The sequence below is a fragment of the Megalops cyprinoides genome, chromosome 2 (genome assembly GCF_013368585.1).
Source record: "Megalops cyprinoides isolate fMegCyp1 chromosome 2, fMegCyp1.pri, whole genome shotgun sequence".
NCBI classification, from domain to species: domain Eukaryota; kingdom Metazoa; phylum Chordata; class Actinopteri; order Elopiformes; family Megalopidae; genus Megalops; species Megalops cyprinoides.
Window position 1 is genome coordinate 44463997 of NC_050584.1, and position 23132 is coordinate 44487128.

Genomic DNA, 23132 nt, shown 5'->3' on the forward strand with positions numbered 1-23132 from the left:
AGCTTTTAGAATGGCAGGGAGGACGTGGAAATTGTTTTGAGTGAACCCTTGTAGGGATTTTGGAGCTCCTTGTGTGTTGGTGATGGTTTGCAGAAGATAAACAGCCGAGAGAATCTTCACAAAGGTTCTGTGTGTATTACCAGCTGTAGAAAGAGAGTAGGTGCGTAGTTTTGACAGAGTACATGTGTACATGTTGCAGATATGTCTGAACATTTTGCCTGGTCAAAGTACATTTGGAGCTGTCTGTCTCTGTGTAGCAGATATCTCTGAAGGTGACCTCTTTATTCATTGGAAGTTGGTATAATTCTTCTCAGTCCATATAACTGCCTTCACATTAAGCTTTATTAAATATGGTTCATCCTAGGAATCTCAGAAACTTATAATGTGTATGTTTTATCATATGAAGAATAAATGTTTTATTATGGAGAATAAAGAACTCTCTGCAAAAAATAAATTTTTATCATCTCCTAGCAGGACTGATACCTGTTGGCTGGCTGGCTGGTAGTACTATAGCTATTCAATATAAAGCCAGTTAGAGTGGAATTGATTGATTTGTTTGGTAGTAATGATATGCCTATGCATTAGCGTATAGAAGTCATTTCTAGAGTAGAGTACGTCACTGTTCATTCATGTGAAATTTCACTCAGTAAAGGAGTTTTTTTAAGGCCAGCAATGAATATACCTGATACGTGACTGTAAACTCCTGGGTGGAGTTAAGATGGCAGGGGCGAGTGATTTGTTTGTACTCTGATTATCTTATAAAACAGAGTAAGAATAACACAATGGGAACGACGGTTGTGTGTTTCTGAGATTTCCGTGTCATGCTGTTTGAATGTGGCTCTGGGTAGTGTATACAATGGAGAGCCGTGGCGACAGGGCTGTAGCTAAAGTGTCTCTACCCCAGGCTCCCTCTCAGCTGTCAGGCCCAGGATGAGACACTGGCCAGAGCCACCACATTCCATTCCTGCAGCCCCTCAGTGGATACAAGGACCAAGAAGTCCCCATCGTCAAACCCACAGCGATGGTGTGGTAAAAACAACCGCCTTTGGTAAAACAGGACTCAGTTTAAGTTCCATTCTGCAGTTTTCCACAAGTGACTGCATGAACTGCAAATGGAACTTAAATGAAGGTCGTGTTGCTTTGAGAGGTTGTTTTTCTTATCCTTTTATCACTGACAAATAACTGCTTTATATATATAGTGTGGGAAATGTGCATACCTTTTATAAATTGTTGAATAGCCTAAAATAATCCAGTTGATATTAACAAAGATTCCAGCCATTACCTATTTTTGTCAGACACAAATCTGTTTATTTTAGCAATAACACATTAGTATTGGGGAATGTGGAAACAAAGACTTTGTATCAACAAAAGCCCAAGTAACTTGAGTAATGGCATTTTCTTTTTCCGTAGTTTTTCCTGATGATTTTTCCTTCTTTTCACCCAGTTTGGATTTGCAGATTGTGCACTAGGGTTGTCTATTTGCCCACCCTCTCTTTGCCCACTGGAGTGCTGAAGCAAAGCAAGCCAACAGTTGTTTTTCACACTGCAAGTTCCACAGTGATCACAGCAGGGCAATTAGAGGTTATTAGAGGTTATTAGAGAATGGGTATCTGAGCCGTTAGAGGGCACCGTACCAGAGGGATGGTGAACCATACTAACACACCCATGTCTACACCAGGTGGAAGAAAGCCAGTTTGAGCCACCACTGTGGGCTGTCAGTCATTGTTGGCTGATCACATTGGGGGGGCTCAAACCTGCACCGCAAGGCTCAGCCTGGAGGTGGAGCCGCTGAAGTGCACAACTACAGAGGAGGGGCTGCCCTGAATAAATAATATTTTTTTCTAAAGTTGATCCACTGTCAAGTTATATTTCAGTTCACTGTGCCTGGGACACTTTCTGCCTTATGGTATGCCCGGCTTAAGTAACTTTAACCAGCTTTAAATCACAGGAGATGATGGTGCTATGGATACACTCTGCCAATCTGACCTCCTGGCTGTGGTTCAGAAACCACATGCTGTCCGCTGCTTAGGCTCATTCTGAATGGCACTGTGTAAAGCCCAGTGGCAGGTGTCAGTCTGGGGGAGCTGTTGGAGTGTGTTCCATAGCCGCTGCTTTTCCCCCATGGATCTCCTGGAGGATCACAGATGTGGCTCGGTACCTACCGTGACTGCAGTAGCTGCTGCCCAGAATGTGTAAGTTTGTGTAAGAAGTTTGCCAGTGCACCTCTCTAGTTGAGGGATGGAATCTGAATGCCTCTGATTCACCTGAGTTTCACTTTAGCCCCAGCATTAGCATTCTGAGCACAAACAGAGGAACATTTGTCTGCTGGTAGCATATGTGAAAACCTTTGTCAAACTCCCTTTCATAGGACACCTGAATAAGACCAGGCTCTGATTGGAAATTGGGATCATTTACAAGGGAAAATTAATCAGTTTGTCATTAAATAAGTAGAGCCAACTGTGTAGTCAACTTTGAAGCATTGCCACATGATGAAAAAAGACTTGGAGTTCTCTGTTTTGATTAATGTGAAGCCAGCTCAGGAATGGGCTACATTAAGAATGTATTTACTAATTATTTTTCCTCTGTATACATTTGATTTGTGCACATTATTTTCCAATAATGATATTACACAATCGTCAGAAAACATCACCAGTGCTGATAAGCTGATAATCTTTGGTGAATTTAGAACAAATACAGAATACAGAATACAGAATGCCTTTATTGTCACTGTATTAAAAATACAATGAAATTGCAGTGCTGCTCTCGTAAGGTGCATCCATAAAACACACAGTAAAACACATTCACTCAATAAATACTTCACTTAAAACTCATTCACCCAATAAAAGCTCAGTAGAAAAATAAATAAATAAAAATAACGTATTAAAAAATGATGAAAAAATGATAAAAATACATAAATAATTTAAATATGTCTATAAATAAATAAACTACTATGTGTCTTTGTGATCAGGACAGTTTTGTGTGATTTAAAGCATTTATTGCTTTAGCAAAGAAGCTGTTTTTCATTCTGCTGGTCCTTGTTTTAAGACACCTGTAACGTCTGCCTGAGGGCAACAGTTCAAAAAGCGAGTGTCCTGGGTGGGAAGTGTCTTTAGAGATTTTTATGGCTTTAGAGAGGAGTCTGGAGTTCGCAGCTTCTTCAGGGGAGGGAAGAGCACAGCCAATGATTTTTTTGACCTGTGCTTATCTCTCTTTTTACCACTTTTTAGAGAGCCAAAAGCCGCTGCACTCACGCGCTCCGCCATGCAGTGGAGTTTGCGGTTTTGATGCAGTTTTGTCTTGTCCAGATGTCAGTCCCGGAGAAAAATAAAGCTGTTTGTCATATAATTTTTTAACTGAAGCACCATTGTTTGTTCACAAATTTAAATAATGTAAGTGTTGACAGGTTTTACTGAATATTGTACCATTTCAATAGGTAGAATGTTACCTTATTCATTTCAGAAGCAGTGCGGAAAAATCACACATTACATGACATTCATTTAGCAGATGCTCTTATCCAGAGCAACTTCATGACAAAAAGAACAGAAGTGGATCCATTCAAGTTGAATGAGCAACAGTGTCAGACCAGGCTAACAGCACTCAGACCAATGTGTGACAGCATAACACGATTCACACTCTACCACAAGTTAACTTTTGCAACCTGCATAAGTTAGACAGCCTAGAAACTAAGGGAAGCCAAGTACACACACTACCGTACACCTCAGACTCCAAAACACTTTGTGATACTACATGTAAAATAAACAGCAAGTAATACAAGTAACACAAGTAGCAGGTGTCAGGAGTGTGGATTGAGTTGGAACCAAGATGCAGTCTGAAGAGGTGGGTCTTCAGTCTGCATCGGAAGATGGCCAGTGATTCCGCTGTCCTGACCCCTGTGGGAAATTCATTCTACCCCTGAGGGACCAGTACAGACGGGCATTGCGTCCAGGAAGAGTGACCCCGACAGTCACTTGCCCCATAGCTGCAGAGCGTAGTGGTCTGGGTGGTACCTATGGTTTGAAGACTGATTGTAGGTATGAGGGGGCTGTCCCATTCACTGTCCTGCATGCTAGCATATCCTTAATGCTACCATCCCTACTGTATAAGCAGTACTGTCCCATCTGAAAAAGCAGTGGGTCTTTCAGGTAGGTTTTTATACATTCAACTTTGACCTGTGGGTATTGTAACATTATAGCTCCATAGTAACCAGACATTTATCTGTTATTGCATGGGTACTTTATGAGTGGGTGGTTGGAAAAAAAAAATTAGTTGAAGGCGAACTGCCCGTTTTAACACACAAAAAGCTGGACTATCGCAAAGCAACAATGTGCCCAGAGAGTTATGCAATTCAGTATTCTGAAAACATATACTAGCTGTATTTGTGTAGTGTATTAATCACAGCACGTATGCTGAAAGCTAACTGTAAGATGCTTCTTTCTCTAATTAATGGTGAGTTAAAAGAATAAGATTCTTTCAAAATTTTGCGGCTGAGTGAAGTGTAAGTTATTTTGATGACAAGAATACAGTAGTTCACAATAAGAAATGGCAAGTTCTCATGTTTTGAAGTGATCTTTTCTACTATTTCAATTTATTTGAATTATAAACAGTTATTTACATACAATATTTGTATTTATTTCACCCTATTTTGACATGCTTAAAATATGTTTATGTGGTATTTAGTACAATCAAGGGCAGTCTCAGACTACTCCTTTTGCAGTAGAAATCCTTCACTTTCATTGCAAATGAGCTGTGCTTCCACTTACGTAGAGACCTGTGTCTGAATATCACTAGAAGTGAATTGTGTTGAAAAATGTGAAGTGCAAGACTGCAGTGGTGTCATACAGTACTGAATATTAGTCAAACAGTTCCACAAATTAGCACCAGAGGGTGCAGCTGAGTGTTTTTTTTGGGTGTATGCTTGCTTTGGGGGCGGGTCAGGCCCACATTTTAACTTTTAACCAACAGTATGCTTTCTGATTACCAGCTTGAGTCTAGCAAACAGAGCTCTCTCTGTGCAGTTGTGTAGGGACTGACAGATCGATAAACATTTGTTTGTTTGAGTTTCATGCTCTAATGAGTCTGTTTGGTCCTGCTGCAGCTCTGACGGTGCATTGTTAGGACAGAGTATTTTGGCTGGCATGCTGGCAAAATCTGGTCTGAGTAATCTGAAGACTGGAGTTCCGGCCCACATGGGATTCCCAATATAAATGCCAACTGAATAGCAAAGCAGGCATTGACCTCAGTGTTTCATAGAAATAACTAAGGGTAGAGCTACAATGGCGCAACTGCTCTGACTAAGACAAGAAGCTGTACCTCACAGAGTCATTAAAGCTCAACAGCTCACTAAAGGAGTACTGATCATGATAAAGCATGCTGGCTGAATGTGTCACCACAGTTCATAAGCGAAACACAGAAGTACAGTAAGACAGAGGGGAGAATAACACCTCAGCTCCCAGTAATAGGTTTTTGCATGCCTGAGAAGAGCTGGCAGCCATGCAAGTGAGGAAGAGAGGCGGAGAGCCCATGGGGCATAATTATGCATTAAGTGTAATACTGGATAGAGTCTGGTCCTTTTTTCATAACGGGGGAATTATCAGACACAGTTCCTTAACTTTCAGCCAATTTCATTAGAACTGATGTGCATATGCACTGTCCCAGACTGGCTTGCTTAAATTCCCCTCTTACTCCATTTATTTATGTTCACATATGTCTGTTTGGCTATGGTGGTACTCCGTGCCTCTTGTTAGGGTGTACTGAGTGTTGCCCCTCAGAAGTTTTGAGACTCCACCCTGCCACAGTCCGTTGTGCAGTAGGTGGAATTAAATGGAATTACTGAGGATTGTGATTTTTAAAAAAGAAAAAAAAGCTTCAGACTTCTGTTCCGGTGGTTGGTTAAACAGGGATGCCCCATTAGACATGAATGTTAAACTAACATAAAACTTAAAAGCAACACCCAGTTTGGGAAGAATGTGTTAAACATTCTGTAGTGCATAGATCCCCCCCACCCCCAACACACACACACACACACACACACACACACACACACACACACACTCACTCACTCACGTACACCCACACCCACACACCCCTCCCCTTATCTATTGGAGCTAACAATACACACTGTCATTATTTAGCTGCAGGGAGAGCAAGTTGCTGCTTCGCTGGAAAGCATGTCGATTCCATGTGTCAGGCTGAGCCAGTGTGGGCAGGCTGAGATGGGGCACCCGGTGTGAGCCTACGTCATACGGGAGGGTCTCAGGCAAGTCTCAACTCCCAGACACCGCGTGGGGAATCAGGACCTTAGAGCCCCAGAGCTCTGGTGTCTCCTCAAGGCCTCCACAGCTCCGTCTCGCTTACTTGCATTTGAGGTGCTTCTGCTCACTCAGTCTGGGCCAGAAGCAGCCGTGCCTCGGTAGAACTTTGTTTTGGGGAGACTTTTCATGCCTTCATACAGGGATATCTGTGAAAAGAAGGAATCGAATATGGATGTTTGATGAGATTCTATTCCAGGAATAATCTGAAGGGATTACTACAGGCAGCACACTTTGGCAAGAGGCTGAATTTGAACTTTTTACATTTTCCTTTCCTGTCCTTGTTGACAGTTGCAAGTCTGAGGATTTAGTTTTCCTTTGTGAAAGGAGGAGACGGTGTGTTCATTGGACTGAAGAGGTGAAAGTTGAATGAAATCTCAACTTTGGAAAAGCCATATTTGGAGGGATTAGCTCCATTACTATGCCGTTGAAAGGAAGCTGGAATTTGGCATCTCTGAAATAGGAATGAGCAAGTCAAAAGTTCAGGTTTACCACGCTTGCTTGCTGGTCAGCTCCCAAGCAAAACAAACTGAGACGTAACTACCAATTTTGGCTGCCAGCTGATATAAACCACAGTCTCAGAACTAATTTAGCCCTGCCTGCCAGAGACTGAATGATAGGCTCCCCAGGTCACTGTGAGCCTTGTCAGTACTTGTAATCCATGGACTCCTCAGCACCTCACAGCCCGTGAGAAAGCCGTAGCTCCTTGATGGAATGAATGCATCACTTAGCACACAACATCCTCTATGGAAGGTTGCTTTTAAATTATCCAAGAATACTAAAAAGTAAAAAAAAACTAGAACCCTGGAGGACAAATGAGTCAGAAAATTTGCATGAAAACAAATTTTCTCCCTCTGTTTGCAGGCTTTCCTTTGGGGTTATTGTAACACCACAGTTTCACTTTGTGCTGATACAACAGATTGAGGAAAGTATCTGAGAGCTTTCGGAAGACCGTTGGGAAGGGGCACTGCACTGCTTTTGGCCAGCGTTGTGCTTGGGCTCTCCTGGTCCTCCAAGACACAGTGGGTACAGGCTGCAGAGACCACTGGAAAGGATGCATTGCTTTTCGTTCTGTATCGGCTGCCTAAACCCTGCTACACACTTGTTATTCTGCTGACAGCTGTCGGGTGTGCTTGTAAGCCATAAATATGATGAACAAAGACTCTCGCTTCCCCAGGAAGAGTATGCCATTGAACCACGGTTCTGCTCGAAGGCACTCTTGCATAGGGTATGTAACATTTCACCTTTCTTGTGTGCATTTTTGTCAGGACTATTCTGACCAAGCTGTATTTCATATTCATCAAGCTTTTCATGCATGTTAGAATATGTTTGAATCTATAAGCAAATTACTTTTTTATTCCATTTTACTAAGCTTCACACTTGCATGTTAACCCAAGGTCCAGGAAAGCTTGTTTGAAGGCATATAATACAACTTTTTCCCTACTGACTGTACATTCCATTATTGCTCATACAGTAGGGCGACCCTACATTGTACGGAGGTAAGGGGTCACAAGTTGTACCTCTGCCAGTGTGTTGAATGTGAGTGTTTAGATTGTGGGTAAACAACTTGAGGCATGTAAACATGCTGGTGAAACTCCTCACTTCTCCAAACCACCAGCATCTGTATGTCTGGTCACTGGAAGCGGTCACTGGAGTTTTGGATCAGCTGGCTCCCTTTAAAAGCCCCGTCTCTTCAGGGAATGTGGCACACTATTTATAGCAGTGCAGAGAATTTTGTTAGTCAAATTTAAGTGGCCCCCACAATATGTCTCCATGGTGTTACTGTTGACAGTTGTCGTCACCAAATGTGTAAGAAAAGCTGACAGATCAGGCCCTGGGAGCAACCAAACACATGTGCTCAGCAGGCAGTGTTTTGGTGCACTAGGAACATGAAAGAGAAATCTGTTTTTTCAGTGATGCAGTTGAGTGAAAAAGTATGGATAGTACAGTATGTGTATGTCTGCAACCAATGCAGTCAATGGATAGCAAATGCGAATGCTTTATGCTATCATTTTTAATGCCAGAAATTGCATAGAAATCTTGTCGTTGTGACACTATTATTTTTTCTATTTGTAATGCTATTTTTTCTGTCAGTCTCAGACATTTATTTCTTGCATCTAAGCATTTTATCTGTGCAGTTGTGTCTGTATGTCTGTGTGTGTCTGTGCTTTGTTGTTGTGTCTGTGTTTGTGTGAGCATACGTGACATGTTGAAATGCAGGGTGTGTGTGGTGCAGGTTGTGGGATGTGACTGTTCTGTGTGTTTGTGTGCTTGTCAGCGCTGGCACCATCCTGCCCAGGGGGCACGGCCATGGGATCGATGGCAAAGCCAGCGTCCACTGATGTCCAATATGGTGGGGGGCAGGGATGGGGGCCGATGGAGCCCCACAGAGTCAGGATGATTAGACATGCCATGATTCCATTTTAGGCAAAGTGAACTTTCTGTGGGGCTAGATATGCAGAGTTGTATCCATCTCGCAAACAAGTCAGAGTCAGTGCACGTCATAAATGTTCAGTGGCTGAGTCAGTTTTACCTGGTTGGCGCTGTCTTATTTTTCTCTATCACTGGAGGTTTCTGGTTCCAGTGCAGTATCAAAACTCTAAAATTGTTTGATGATACTTAGAAACACTATAGATTGTTTAACAGACATTGACCATTTCATATTTTTCAAATGCTTTTAATTTATTTGTCTGCGTGGGTTCTCACTGTTCAGGAATATATTGGAAACAAGAGCTGAAAGTCATTTGTGATTAAAAAGTTAAACACAGTGTGACTGTTCTTTGTTGAGGAGCTTGAGAGCATCATGCCATTTCCTGAAGCATTAACCCTGCGCCGTGCCTCAGGGCTTCACCCAGCCTCCTACAGATGTACCAACGTCATAATCACATGAGAACATCAAAGGCAGAATCCTCCAAGCAAACCGTCGGTCAGATGAGACCAGAGGTTTGTTGTACTCTACAGAGTAATCCAAGCATTCTGCCACAGCGTTGAAATTCTATCCCCATCCTTGAAGATGGCATGTTTTGGTTTCCCAGAATTCTAAAATGTTGCAGTATGAAGAAACAAGGGGAGTACAGCTGGTAATCGTGCTGAATTAAAAGCACTAGTTTAGGTGGTTTATCAGGGTTAGTGTAAGGCTTAAGGGATGGCCGAGGTGTTTCCAAAGACACTCATTTGGATCCTCGATCTCAGCCTTTAAAAGCTCACGAGAAATTCCTGTAAACATGTATCAAGACAGGCACAAAGACAGAATCACACACTCACACACACACACCCTTTTTCGTCATGAGCCTGCCACAGTCTATCACAGTTTCATTCCGCTCACAAGGGAAGCCTTTTCACTCACAAAAAACAACAGTACACTCCTCCTGCCAGGGCCGAGACAAACAGCTGCCTGTACTGCAGTGATGTACAGATGTTTCTCTCCACAATGGCCACTCTGATGGGGGTAATGTAAGAGAACACCTGCCACCACACTGAGATGAATAGACTGTTGTAGAGGGTGATTTCACACTCTCTCCATGGGCCATTCACTGGAGAGAGTTCAAAGGACATGATTGGCTTGACTGCCTGGTTATTGGTCAGTCTGCCAAAAAGTGCAGATAAGAAGCAAATATGTGAAGAGATTTTAGCAAGGCTTTTGCTGGACAATCCCTCATGCCACCTCATTCAGCAAACCCTGAACTGGGGTGTTAGTCTAACTTTGTTCTTTGGGTCAGAGTCCCTCTTTCCCTTCCAAATTTCAGCATAGCCTGATTAATCCCTTTGAGTAAGGTCTGACTCACAACATAAGTATTGGGGAAAAATGAGATGGCAATTAAGGTAACAATGACAGGACAGCAGCATCAGTGTCCAAAAGTCCCATAAATGAAACTGCCCAGAATAGTGCACAGAGCCTCACGTGGTGGCTGCACCATCCACTTGCGTCAGTTCAGAGCTTTGTGTTTTCAGCATGACTGACTTCCCCAATCGCTCCAAACGGCCATCAATTTCGATGGCTCCATTCCAAAACAAACAATACTATCTGCTGTATGTTGCTCAAGCGTCCCCTTTTTCCATATGAACAGTGTCATCCTTGATTTTTTTAAAATTGTATTTTATATTCAGAAGATTTTTATAAAAAAAAAAAAGAGTTATTATGATTTGAATTAAAAGGATGCTTTTATTTGAGTGACCTCTGTTGGCTGGGTGGTGTAAGGTAGTGTTTGTTCTCTTTTGTTCACATGCTGCATTCTTGGGAGATTTGCAAGATGAAAGACCGATTTACAGCTCACAATCAGCTGTTTGTGTTGTATATTAGGGCAGTTTATTTGTACAACTGCGTGAGGTCTAGCTGGATATGATCTGTACATCAAAGAGTTTTCATCTTGGACTAGGCAGTTAGGGATTCTTCTTTCCCTCTGTGCTGTGTTGCAGAGAGCTGTTTGCATCTTTTCTTTTGTCTGCTCCTGTCTTTAAATGTGCATCTGTTTCAAGCAACTTGGGGAAAATTCAGCACGTGTACTTCAGACGTACTTCTGCTTGACAGCTAAGATCGTGTAGTGCGACAAATCTGAGGTCTGACAGTAATTGCTATATTGTGCACCTCACAATCTGAATGTGGATATCAGGAAATCCTGAAATTATGACTGATTCCTGTTTCAAGCAGGGTTACATAAGCAGTGAGTGACTGCCAACATCTAAGATAAAATAACCATTACATTCAAGAATATTAGAATGTGCCAAAATGAAAGCTGTTTTCTGTGAGCTGTTAGTGTGTCCTGTAGAAGTGCAAGAGAACCATGGAAAAACAAGCACAAAAAAGGCACACCAAGATGAAAACACAACAGAATAATAGGACTTTAATAACCTGTGGCAGGAACATGTGGGTTTATTTTATCTGGGGTGCTTGATAGAAATAGTTGGTAACTTTGTGTGTCCTGTGAGTTATTTTAAGTGCTTGATAACCTTAAAGGTCAGTATCAGTGACCAATGGGCAGCCCTGCATAACCCCAAAAGTGTTGGAGTCCCTGATTTTAAAACCTGTGTGGTGTGTGTTGGCCCAGGCTTCCCCATTGCTGCAGTTTCCCCACTGTAACGTGCATTAGGTTCTCTCTCAATACTCTCACCATGGATTTTCAAAACATTTTCAAGACTTCAAGGAAATACGGGGATGCCATTTGTGGTTTATTTATTTTATTTATTTATTACAAATAAGGTGCAGCATTGCACACAATTGTCTGCATTGATAGAATAATTCTGAGTATCACACTGTCGTATAGTGGTGTAACGGACTGTAGTTGATCTGTGATCCGTACGGATCCCCCCCCCCCCACCATAATAGTGTGAAATACAGTTTTACTGCCGCTGTTACTTTTTAAAGTAATAATTCCCTAAATCTCGATGCCGAGTTGCAGTGAAAAGATACAAGTGCCATTTTAAAAACCAGCAACCTTACTTAGCAGAAGCGTTGTGAAGACGAAGGCTGCGTCTGAAATCGCCCACTCATTCACTCACTCACTATTCACAGTCATGCAATAAATGAATAATTTTCTGGATATAGTTTTATGTTTGCAAGTTTATTCAAACCTTTGTATGAACATCTTTGTGTCTAACTGTGCCAGCTAGCTAGCTAAGTGATTAACTAGTTGCAACTGACATTGACCTGCTAGCTAGATGATACCACTAACTATCTAGCTATCACTAGCTAACTTAATGAAAGAACTAGCACCCAGCTTCATCTGTTCAAATTAGTTGAAACTAACGTTAGCTAGCTATCTGACGGTTAAGTCCAATGATCAAGTGTAAAATGTATATACGTATACAGTATGTCAGTATGTAGATATATGTGAATAGGGAGCCGAAGAACAGCAGAACAAGCGCTCATATTGCACTATAATTTAACAATTGAGTATTGAAAATTTTATTTTAAGATTTTATTTAAATATTGGACATCCTGAATGTTGTTTTCATTTAAGACCATGGGCAAAAGTTCCTTGCTTTAAGTGTTCTTTAAGTTCTTTAAGTAATAAATGGAAAGCAAGGTTATATTTGTCTCCCCCTTTTTTTTTCTTTTTTTGCTGATCCGAAAAATGATCCGATCCGTGACTCAAAAACCGTGGTCCGATCTAAACCGTGTGTTTTGTGGTCCGTTGCACCCCTGCTGTCATAGTATCATACTTACTAAATTATTGCACATTCTGAATTTCCACAAGGGGGTGCAAGAACCTAAGCTAAGATTCTAAGACTCTTGCTGGGCAGGAGGGACAAAAAAAAAATGAAAATGGCATGACAAGAAAGAGTAAGTTGTGTCTTTATAATGTCCTGCAGTGCAGTTTATCCAGATTTTTCTGATCTTGCTCTTATATATAGGTATTGCTTCAGCCAGTGTAATTATGCAGCAGTGTAAAAGAATTTTGTGAAATGTAAGCTGTGTAGGTTGCCGTAGGCAAGGGAGTCTGCTAAGCAAACAGAAAAGTGAGGTGGAACCCTTAGAAACCAAGTGGACTCGATAGACTTGCGCTTCCTGTAGAGTTCCATAGCCCTTGCGAATTGATGTCCTGGCATCTGTTCTGTGTGAATGCCAGGGTGTGTGGCCAGCACATTACTCAGCCTAGCAGGGCTCGAGCAGTGGGGTCACGCCGAGATGCATGATGAAGTGCTGTGACACTGCATGCCGGGGAGCAGTTATCTCTGGATATGGTTACCCAGTGGGATGGGATGTGGCATGGAAACAAGGCACATTCTTGGCAAACTGTCATGCATCTTTTTCACGAACAGCAGTCTTCTCAGACACGTCGTGTTCGAAATTGGGATTTGTTATATGCTCCTGATGTCATGCAGTACTGTGGCAGTGGGAATGGAGCCCCTCCCATACCCCTTTTTTCCTTTCATAACTCTGACTGTGATCCAGTTTTTTTTTTAATAATATATTTAATATTATAAAAATATTAATATATTTTTTATATAATAATAATTATCTAAGTCATGTCAGTTTCTTTTCCCAGCATCATGAATGCATTCAAAGCGTATCCCCTGAGATTTATTCTTCCACTTTTTGTTTCTTATAGCTTTTTTTAATGTACACCAGTCTTACCTGCAGTGACATTCTGGTATTTTTTGCAGTAGCCTCTACACTGGACTGATTGCTTGAGTGTAATTGCAGACAGGGCAATTCTATTTTAGTTCATCTGCGATGACAGCGAAGGACAAGTTCTAACAGTAAACCTCTCTGTGTCATTCTGTCAACGACAGTGTCATCTCTTGCAAATTATTTTCCAATGAATCCTCACTGATTAATGATAATGAGAATCCAACCCCAGCAGGCTGCTTGGTGGTGTTTGTGGCTGTCTCCTTCCCTTCATCAGGCAAATATAGACCATTGGAGTCCCCTAAAAGGGTGTTTTCAGCATTGTATAAATTTGTCAAACCAAAATATCCAATGTCCAAGGCTGCTGAAAGTGTTGTAGTAAACGCTTATATCAATCCTTTGGTGTACTTGTATAGTTTCTGACAGATTCACTGTCTCTCATCATAGTGAATTTTATTATGTATACTGTAGTATAATATGTAGTGATGTGTGAAGAAGAACAAAGGTTATGGAATAACTGTAAAGGTTATAGAACAACTATAAAGTATACTTGTACTATATTCATAGGTGTAAGTATGTAAGTGTACAGCTATGAAGTATAGTTATAGTTATGAGTATGTAAGTGCAATGAAAAAGTATATTTATGAAATTGTGTTGAAGAAAACCCCTTGCACCACTTATTTTATTTTTAAACCCCAGTAAATACTATGCTGCTTTAGGAGACTTCCTGCCTCCAGAAACATGAGCAAGTGTTTTGATTTCAAATTGTTATCGGGCTCATATCATATTGTTCAGATAAATTCAGCCCAGTTGCTTCCTAACCTTCTCCAACAACTCGTATGCTCATAGTCATCTTCATCTTCTGAAGACATGACTGCAAGCACACAGAGAAACAAAGCAGGCCCAAACATTATAGTCTGGCAGTCCTCAACCATCCTCTGGCCTGCAGCCAGTGATGTGTGAGGATTGCGTGTAGGGAAGAAATTCATACCGCTGTAATGTAGAGAACAGGAGGGGGGTGGGAACATGTGTTTACTTTCGCTGTTAGGAGAGGACGACAATAATGCCTCACATGTGTGAACTTTAGGCCCGGGATCTCATTCTTCAGACACGGCCTTGTTGTAGAGCTCTCCTGAGATCTTTTAGGTTGCTGGGGCTTTTGCTCATCATTTTTGCTTAAAGCACCAATCAATCAGTATAATTGAATTGCTCATTGAAAAAGCAGTTTATTATTGCACTGAATAGAAGTTGTGCAGCATATCAGCTGACCATATAAGGGGTGCTGAATTTAGAACAACACATGAGACTGTTTACTGCAGTTTAGAAGGAGGGGTTTTAGTATGCTAGTTAAAGAAAAAGCATTTTACTTATTTTTTACTTTTAGCAACTAAATGTGACACCTAACTTAGGGATGTGCAATTCAGATAACTTTCCATGGTTTCTAAGGTTTAGTTTTCATGTAATTACCCCCAGTTTTTCTCTAAGTTCAATATTATACAGTGCCTCCTTTGCAAGTCATGACAATAATATGCGTCAGAGCTCAGAGCATTAGTAATATAGGTGATATCAGTTACTTTGCACAGATTTATTGGATTGACAAAAAAATTACTCTCTTCAGTTTTGTTCATGGAAAAGCATTGCATCGAGGTGCAAGTGCTCCAATTGGTGTTCTCATGGATAAATATCCACATTAATAAAAATTGTAAAGAATAGGTTCAGGCAGAGTCTGGGTGTGTGATTGTGACGGAGCTGTAAGCGCTGCTTTACTGTGGCCCTAAGAGGTGAGAAGTGTAGTGTTTAGTAAGTCACACTATTATGTGCAGTTCAAGCACCTGAGCCTTGTTTTTCACATCTCCATGTGAAACATCTGTCATTGTTCCAATACCAGGCGTTTCATATCAGGCTAGTACCAGAAACAAGGAAAAAGATGTTGACATAAACACTCCATTATCTAGTTTGTCAGTTTATAAACTCAGCAAAAAAAATCTGCATTGCTATCAGACTCAGATTAGAGTGTGCAAGACAAATATTAGTGAAAGAAATACCAGATCTTTTCTGGTATATTTTTGTTTTGTTTGACTTTACCGCACGGTGCAGCTGACACACACTAAGAATGCCGAGGCAGAGAAACAGAAGCTGAAGCTTGCAGTCGAAGCTGAGCTGCGCTGTATGCAGTACTTTCTGTCTCGCTATTGCAGGAGCACTGCAAAGTGAAATTACATGATGAAAAATTCCCACACTTTTGTGGGGTTGTGTGCCTTTATTGCTTTTGCCAGATATTATTTTGGTTATGCAGAAATCTTAAAATGTAAAAAAAAATGCAGCTGCAAAAAACATGCCTGCCTCTGAATAAGGTTAAAGACACTCAGGCACCAAAGGTTAAGGCAAGTTATTGATTTTTGAGGCACAGAGACTAGTATTGCTATTACATGCATTTAAAATGTGGGATGCTAATCCACACAGCCTTGGGTATTCTAGACAGGGCCTGGTAGAGTGATAGAGCTGACAGAACTGTCCTGGATAAGTTGAAAAGTGTTTCAGAAGACTTAATTGGCTAACTGGGTAGCCAGTGTTATGGACCACTACCATGAGTGGTATTGACCACAAAATGTTACAACCACTCTACAGTGATTGGATGTTCAGAACTTCTGCAAGCATGTGAAACTACTTGTGGAGGGAGGTAAGCTTTGTATCTGCATTGCACAGTCAGCCATATGACTTCCTCTCCTTTATAAAATCAGACACCCACGCAGTAAGTGACGTCCCCTACTTCCTGTGCTGAATTGAAGGGTCAAGGGCATGGATGGAGATGTCCAAGGTTGTGGTAGTCACGTGTCCGAAAGTACGCCAAAGGCCAAATGGAAGGTGCACTTTGTTTGTTGACCAGGAGAAGGTTTAAGTTTAGCAGCTGGCAATGGGAGAGAACTCCTTGATACACTTCACATGATGTAGCCTTTTTCACCTCTTCAGAACTAAGGCTTACACCATGCTGAGCTCAGACCTACAGGGGTGGGGGTTTGGCAAAGTGCAAGCTGTGTCAGGACTGGGAAACAGATGTGGAAAGTTTGGTTAACTTATTTAACAGAGCAGTGCAGCAAAGGGTAAACTGGTGTCTTTTGCTTTTAATTGAACCAAAATTCAAGACAAAAAACAGCTGTATTTTTGCTCTTTTGACTGTTATTTTAAATTTATTTGATAAAGAGACGCCGTTAGATTTGACTTAGCTGTTTTTCATATGCCGTTATGGTTTTTAAAACTTGATCCAAATTTTGAGCCATGTCAATTCAATCATATTTCCGATGTTTCCACAGTCCAGAGTGGACTAATTTTCGTGTCCTGCACATGGGGAGTCAGCCGTTGCCTTGCTTGCAGGGAGTAATTGACCGTAAAGCGTGTTGCTAGACTACAACGGAATTATAATGCTGACTTGGAGTAGATTCTCATGACATCAGTAATACCATTGCATTGTGGGTTTTTTGAAGACTATGGCTCCATAGACTGTAATACTCCATTCCCAACAGAACAAAAGCAAAAAAGTGCAACCAGAGTAAATGCGTTTTGAATGTGTGACAGATATAACAGTTTCTTTTGACATGTTTTCACGAGTAGTAACGGAATATGCAAATTAAATGAAGATAACTGGTTACAGGTTGCATTGCTGTTGAGAAAAAATGTCCATTATTGCAGAGTATTAGGTGCCTTTTAGTCATTGGAAATAAATTACTATGAGTTCTAATTACAAGATTCTAATGACATGAAAGAAAATTTTCTGTTTAGTGTACACACAAGTTCTAAAAGGGCTCAGATTGTGCTCTGTGTAGGAAGGGACAGTTCCTCTAGCATTGAGACTGTACTGTGAGGGCTTGGCAGGATGTTGACTTTTTAAATACCTTTATTCATTCAGTGAGGCTTTGCCTGTCTGTGCTGAAGTCTACAGTGACATACTATACTACTGTGAATTAGTGAAAGGAAACTTGTGTATGACAGATGTAATCCCTGGTTTGCATACCTGCTGTCTAAAACAGTTTGCAGGATGTCTATGAGAAATATGAGAAAGTATATAATGTGATCTGAACTGTGGTCCATGTCTGAAGAGCTGCTCTCCAAAGACAACTTTCTGCTTGGATTTAGACTACTGCAGGCTCAGAAAAAACAGTATATGTCTTAAGTGCAGACTGGGTTGTGCTTTACACCTTGGTCATGGCAAGTACAGTATTACTGTTGCTGGCCTCTGCTTGTGTACTTAAAGGGCCTCCTTCTATGTGTCAGGAGTGTAGTACAAGACATGACCAGAGGAGGAGCATAAACATCAGTTTATGTCACCCTGTCATCTTTGCCTTTCTTCCAGATGCCTTCTTTTTATTTATTCTTCTAATTTGCTATTTTGGTGCATTAAAAAACATTTAGTGACAGGTTAAATGTGTGTGTGTGTGTGTGTGTGTGTGTGTATTTATAATATACAGACACACACATACATATTTTATTTGATATCTTTTATTATACACACACTTAATTTTATCAGTTGCACCTCTAATAGTCATTTACAGAATGGAATACTCAAGTAGTTTCTCGAGTAGTTTCACATGTCCGGATATCCAAAGATGTAGACAAAATGTAAACAGCTCTTATAATTAAAAGGTATAGTTTACATTTCAATTGCATTTGGGAGTGAGAAGCACTAATCTTGACATTCCTCTTTCTTTTCCTCTGAAAAGTGAATCCCACAAGCTCTGGCACCGGACGCCGGTTTGGTCAGAAGCACCCCATATCTTAAACGGGATATGCGTGGGAGAATTGCATTCATGATTTCTGATCCCTTCCAAACCGACTTCCAGGAATCGCTCGACCGCCCACTCGCGCTTACCTCAGTGGCACTGTACGGATGGCCTCCCACCCTCATGCTAATTGGAAAATAATCCCCCTTTTCCCTGTCTTCTCCAGACGTGGATGGGATCCTCACCCCCATTGAGTAAATATTTAGAAAAGCCTCCTGATCTCATCGGAGCAGGTTCTCACTGGTGACGTTGAAGTGAAAGTCCGCTCTCGGGTTAGTGAATTTGCATGTGTGTCCGGATCTGTTGGTAGGGTTCAATGACCAGATGCAGGTAGCAGGCATTCTGTATTTATTTCCTTGCTTAGTGGTTTTGGTTTAATGAGAACACATTGAGCTGCGCTCTCTGGTTTCTTCAAAAATCCTGTACATCATACATACAATAGGATGCATTGGAGCGCAGCCACATTCCACTTTCATTGACCAAATAGATGCTCTGCCACCCTGTGAATTGCCAGTATGATTGTTGGTAAACCTTCCTGATGTTGCCACTATTTGTGTTTGTTTGCTGCTCAGCTGTGTGTTATCCACAATAATAAATGGCATGAATTTGACATTAGTTAGGCTGTCTGTTCATCAAAGGTTTGTAAACAATATAATTGTACTTGTAGTATATTTAATCTAAAGCACACTTACTGCATGTGGCAGAGGTGGCCAGTGGCTACTTATTACACCCATTCTGGGGTTACGGCAAGTGTGCCATAGTGATAAGGAGCAGGGCTTGTCACCCAAAGGTTGCCAGTTCGATTCTCCACTTGGGCACTCCTGCTGTACCCATGGGCAAGGTACCTAAACCAGAATTTCCTCAGTAAATATCCAGCTGTATAAGTGGACAAAATTTTAGCCTATGTAAGGTGCTCATCTGCTAAATGACTATAATGTAATGAGATGTAAGGCAAACAAAAACAAAATAAAACTAAATTAAAAAAAATAATAATTAAGACAATGTAATGTCACCAAAGGGTTCATACCACAGAGAGAAAAAGACAGCATCCAGGGCTTTTTCCATTCCCACTGGCGCTGCTGGCTTTCTTTATAACCAGGCTTGACAAAGACAATGAGCAACACCAGGCCTGATTAGCAATCAGCCTCAGCTACGCAGGTGCCTGTAGGGTTAACCCCACCACTGTCTCAGGTCTGCAAACCTTCCAGGTTGAGGGAGACAATAGAATGAATGAACAAGGAAAAAAAAAATGCAGGAGCCCCTTCTGTTTCCACACCCCCCCCTCCTTAGGCGTCACACTGCCCTCATACCGTCTTCATGAAAGATGGCAAAGATCTTCCTGTTTCTGTTTCTCATTGTTGCCTAATGTTACTATGACCCTCTTATTCACTTTATTTTTCATTCTCAAAAATCACTAACAGTGGTAAGCCAAAGTGATGCCACAAGACTGTACAAAAGAAGAACAAGTCTTATAGAGGGAAGGGGTATTTTGTTGATTGCTCTCAGTCCTCATTTTGATCTACAAGATCAAAGGAAAAGTACAAATGATTCTAGAGCCAACAGCTTAAAAGTGCTCTGAATGTGCATTCCTCATGCCTCACTGAATTCATTGAATTAGCATGTCAAAAAAAGCGGGGTTCCCTTTATGTGTGGTTGCTGGCTATGGGTGTGTGTGTGAGGGATGTGAAGAGTATCAGTGTCAAGGCATTGCAGTAAAGGGTTAACACTGGAGAGTCTGAGAAGGCTGGAGCCATGCTGCCTCTGAGCCCACCCCTTTACAGAGCTGTGACCTCACAGTTAAATTGGCACTTGTTCACGCACATGCACACGCACACGCACACACACAGTGCTGGGCCTGTGTGTCTGGGTGTGCGGGAGAGAGTCTCTGCTCTTACATGACTTCAGCTGTCAGAGGGAGTCGGGGCTGGGGGGAGTTGAGCAACGAGGAGCAGAGAGGAAGGCAGTGAGCAAATGAGGGAGGGAGAGAGAGAGAGGGAGGGAGAGAAAGGAGCGTGTGTGAGTTTGAGAGTTGGAAGAAGAATGAAACCATGGATAACTGCAAAAAGACGGTGAAAACAGGGCACATTGGAATGGAAGACAGAAAACCAAGGTAACGTGTCTTTATTTTTCATTTTTTCCCCCTCTCGGACAAATCCAGACACTTTCCTCAAGATTTTGAAAACAGTACTATGCGCTCCTGCTGGGGTGTGCGCGAAGCATGCGGCGGATGACAGGCTCCCCATGGAAAGAAATCTTACCTACACAAATAGCCCAAAAGATGACACTCTGAAGAAAAAATGTGATTATTTGAGAAATGGGATCCGCAGGAGGAGGATTTGATTTGCTTTTCAGAGAAGAGGAATGAAAGAGAAAAATAAGGAGAATCTTCTTCACAGCTTGAGTGAAACTCTCAGAAGCATACTATTATTGGTGCCAATACTGCTACTTCTTCCTTCGTTCTTTTTGACATAACATTTGTCAGAGCGGCTATGGGAACCAGGTTTAACCTGAGGAAGCCAGGGTCGCGTGAAAGGAAGAAGACAGGCACACGGTAGTGTCCCCAGTCCTGCCGAGACGGAGGAAAGGGGGTGAAGCGAGAAGGAGAGAGTGAGACAGAAAAGACAGGGGGAAGTATGAGTTTGCCGACAAACTGTGCATTTTTCCCCCCTGCCGACCGGGCATTCAAAGTGAGGAATGGGAACATCTGTGGATCCCCATGTGCGGTCAACCGGCCCATCGACATCGTGCAGAAGCGCAGGCGGTAACACATTTCTCTGTATTTTCTCTATTCACATACGCACTGTAATGCTTTGAATATGCAGTGTGCCCTGCTACACACATGTAATGCTTACTTGTCTCAGCAATTTCCGGGGTGGGAGCAGTGATTCTGAGAGGAGATTGTTAGATACCTATTTTGCTCAGCCATGTTGTGACTTTCTGAGGATGGCATCACGGTGCCAGCATGCTGTAGGTGGCGGGTTCTTTTTTCGTCCTGGTTGGCTCAGCTTGTGGTTGCAGAACACCACACAGGAAGAAACCGTCAGGCTGTAGCAGTGGCTGTGCTGTGCAGTCGGGTGGGTCGAGCCTTGAGTTTGGCCTAAGGTTTCACCTAATTGCAAACACATTGCTGCGCTACGCAGGTGAAGTGGGGACTGCTCTGTTTTCGTAACGGGACATTCTGTGGAGTTCTGGTTTTGGGGCTTTTTTCTCCCCCCCACTCTTGTCCTTTATACTTTGTCATGCAGCACACAGAACCCACAGTAGACCCCAGCAGATGGCAATGACTGAAAGGGACCATTATAGTATCTCCCACAAGGACACTTGTGTACATAAGTTGCTCTGCTCCTGTTCGTGGACAGAATTAGAGAGGAAATATGAGTAATCTGACATTTTGAATGGAACTCTGCTTACTCTTGTATTAAAAGAAGAATGTGGGGGAAAAATTCTGCTGAAATGGTTTAAGAGTAGAGAGGGGAACACAGTTGCAGACATTGTGTGTCACAACCGTAAGCACTTAAGGACTTAAGTGAACCCTCCAGTTCATAAGAATTTATGCTATGGGGTGGCTCTGGATTGATGTGAATGCTACAAAAGATAACAAAATGCAAAAATAAACAGTAAACACCATTAGATGCCCTGGTAGATTATATGTGTATAAACTGTTGGACACATGAAAAAAATAAAGGGATGACCTGAAGTGATTTAAGAGGTGCAGGGGAAATGGAACCCTGGAGCTTATATTATACCTAGGGTTTCTGTAAATGCTCTTGGAAGGCCCTCCCCTCTTTTTGCCCAATCTCTTCACCTTGTCAGTCCTCAGTTCTACAAGGGGAGGACATCCAGAGACATACTGAGCACTGTCTGTGGTCTTCAGTAGACTTCCATTGGACAGGTGGAGTGGAAAAATATCAATCTGATCAATTTAGCAGCCCCATTGGATGTGGGATTTTACCAAATTCAGATACGATGAGCCACAAAGGGGTAAATTTCCAACTGGAATTCCACTGCCTTTGACAAAAAAGACATTTTCCCATGTTTCATTTTGTATCATGCATTTGTTAACATTCGTATGACTTACTGCTCCTAATGTTTATTAACATTAAAGTAACATTTAACATATTGATTAAATAATTGAATAGAATTGTTTGTTATGAGATTTTAATATTTAGTATTTCTACTACTACCACTTTGGTTTTCACTAATAGTAGTACTGACAAATACACCAGATTTGCACTGTTCTTGATTTACTTGTGACTTGTCCTTGACGACAGATTTTCTTGAATGGTCATTTAAAATAACACTGTGTGACAACTATTATAAATTAATCATACAAAGATTATGTTGCCTTGCATTTTCAGGATAATGGCTAGCATATCTGTTGTAGAGCGTACGACATCACTGTTTCACAGAGCATGATTCAATATAACCATAATTTTGTATATCTCAATACATCACGCAGCAGTGTGGCATAATGGTAAGGACCAGGGCTGAGGAGTAATCAATAAAAATGTTTATGACCATAAAAGGATTGGGTAACGTAAAAGTAGGGCAATTATAATGATTTAAGACCAGATTTAAGACCAGCTTTAAAACACTGTTCTTCAGAGCCCTACTATCCCTGTTTATGGATCAAGTCTCTAGATCATTATATATGTTGTAATTACAAGTATATTATCACTTGTACAATTACAACTCTCCTTCAGCTAATATCCAAACCTGTCCAATATGTTCAGCATTATTTTAAAACGACAGATGACCACAGAGGTTGTCACATACATATATGTGCCTTACTTGGATGTCTCCACTTAAACTCCATGTTTATGGTCTTTGCTTTTCGTGCAGGTGAGGATCTTGTATATTTCTAATGTGACGGAGCATGTTGATTCACGTTGTGTCCTGTTGATGATGAATTAAATGGGATCTGTGATGGGGCTTGGAGGGCCGGGCGGCAGCCCACGTCACAGAGCCGCCAAATGAGCG

The 23132-nt window shown here is 41.6% G+C and overlaps 1 protein-coding gene across 4 annotated transcripts in view; it reads left to right on the forward strand.

Moving 5' to 3' along the window:
* Positions 1 to 23132, forward strand: part of LOC118772890 (cAMP-specific 3',5'-cyclic phosphodiesterase 4D-like) — a 105595-nt gene that overhangs the window by 49663 nt on the left and 32800 nt on the right. The window contains exon 1 of one of the 4 annotated variants that reach the window (XM_036521546.1): positions 20557 to 20913. The exons of the other annotated variants lie outside the window; for them this stretch is intronic. Within the exon in view, the coding sequence (XP_036377439.1) occupies positions 20786 to 20913 (128 nt within the window). The 5' untranslated portion in view covers positions 20557 to 20785. Of the gene's footprint in view, positions 1 to 20556; positions 20914 to 23132 lie in introns of those variants that run through there. 4 annotated transcript variants of the gene reach the window in all.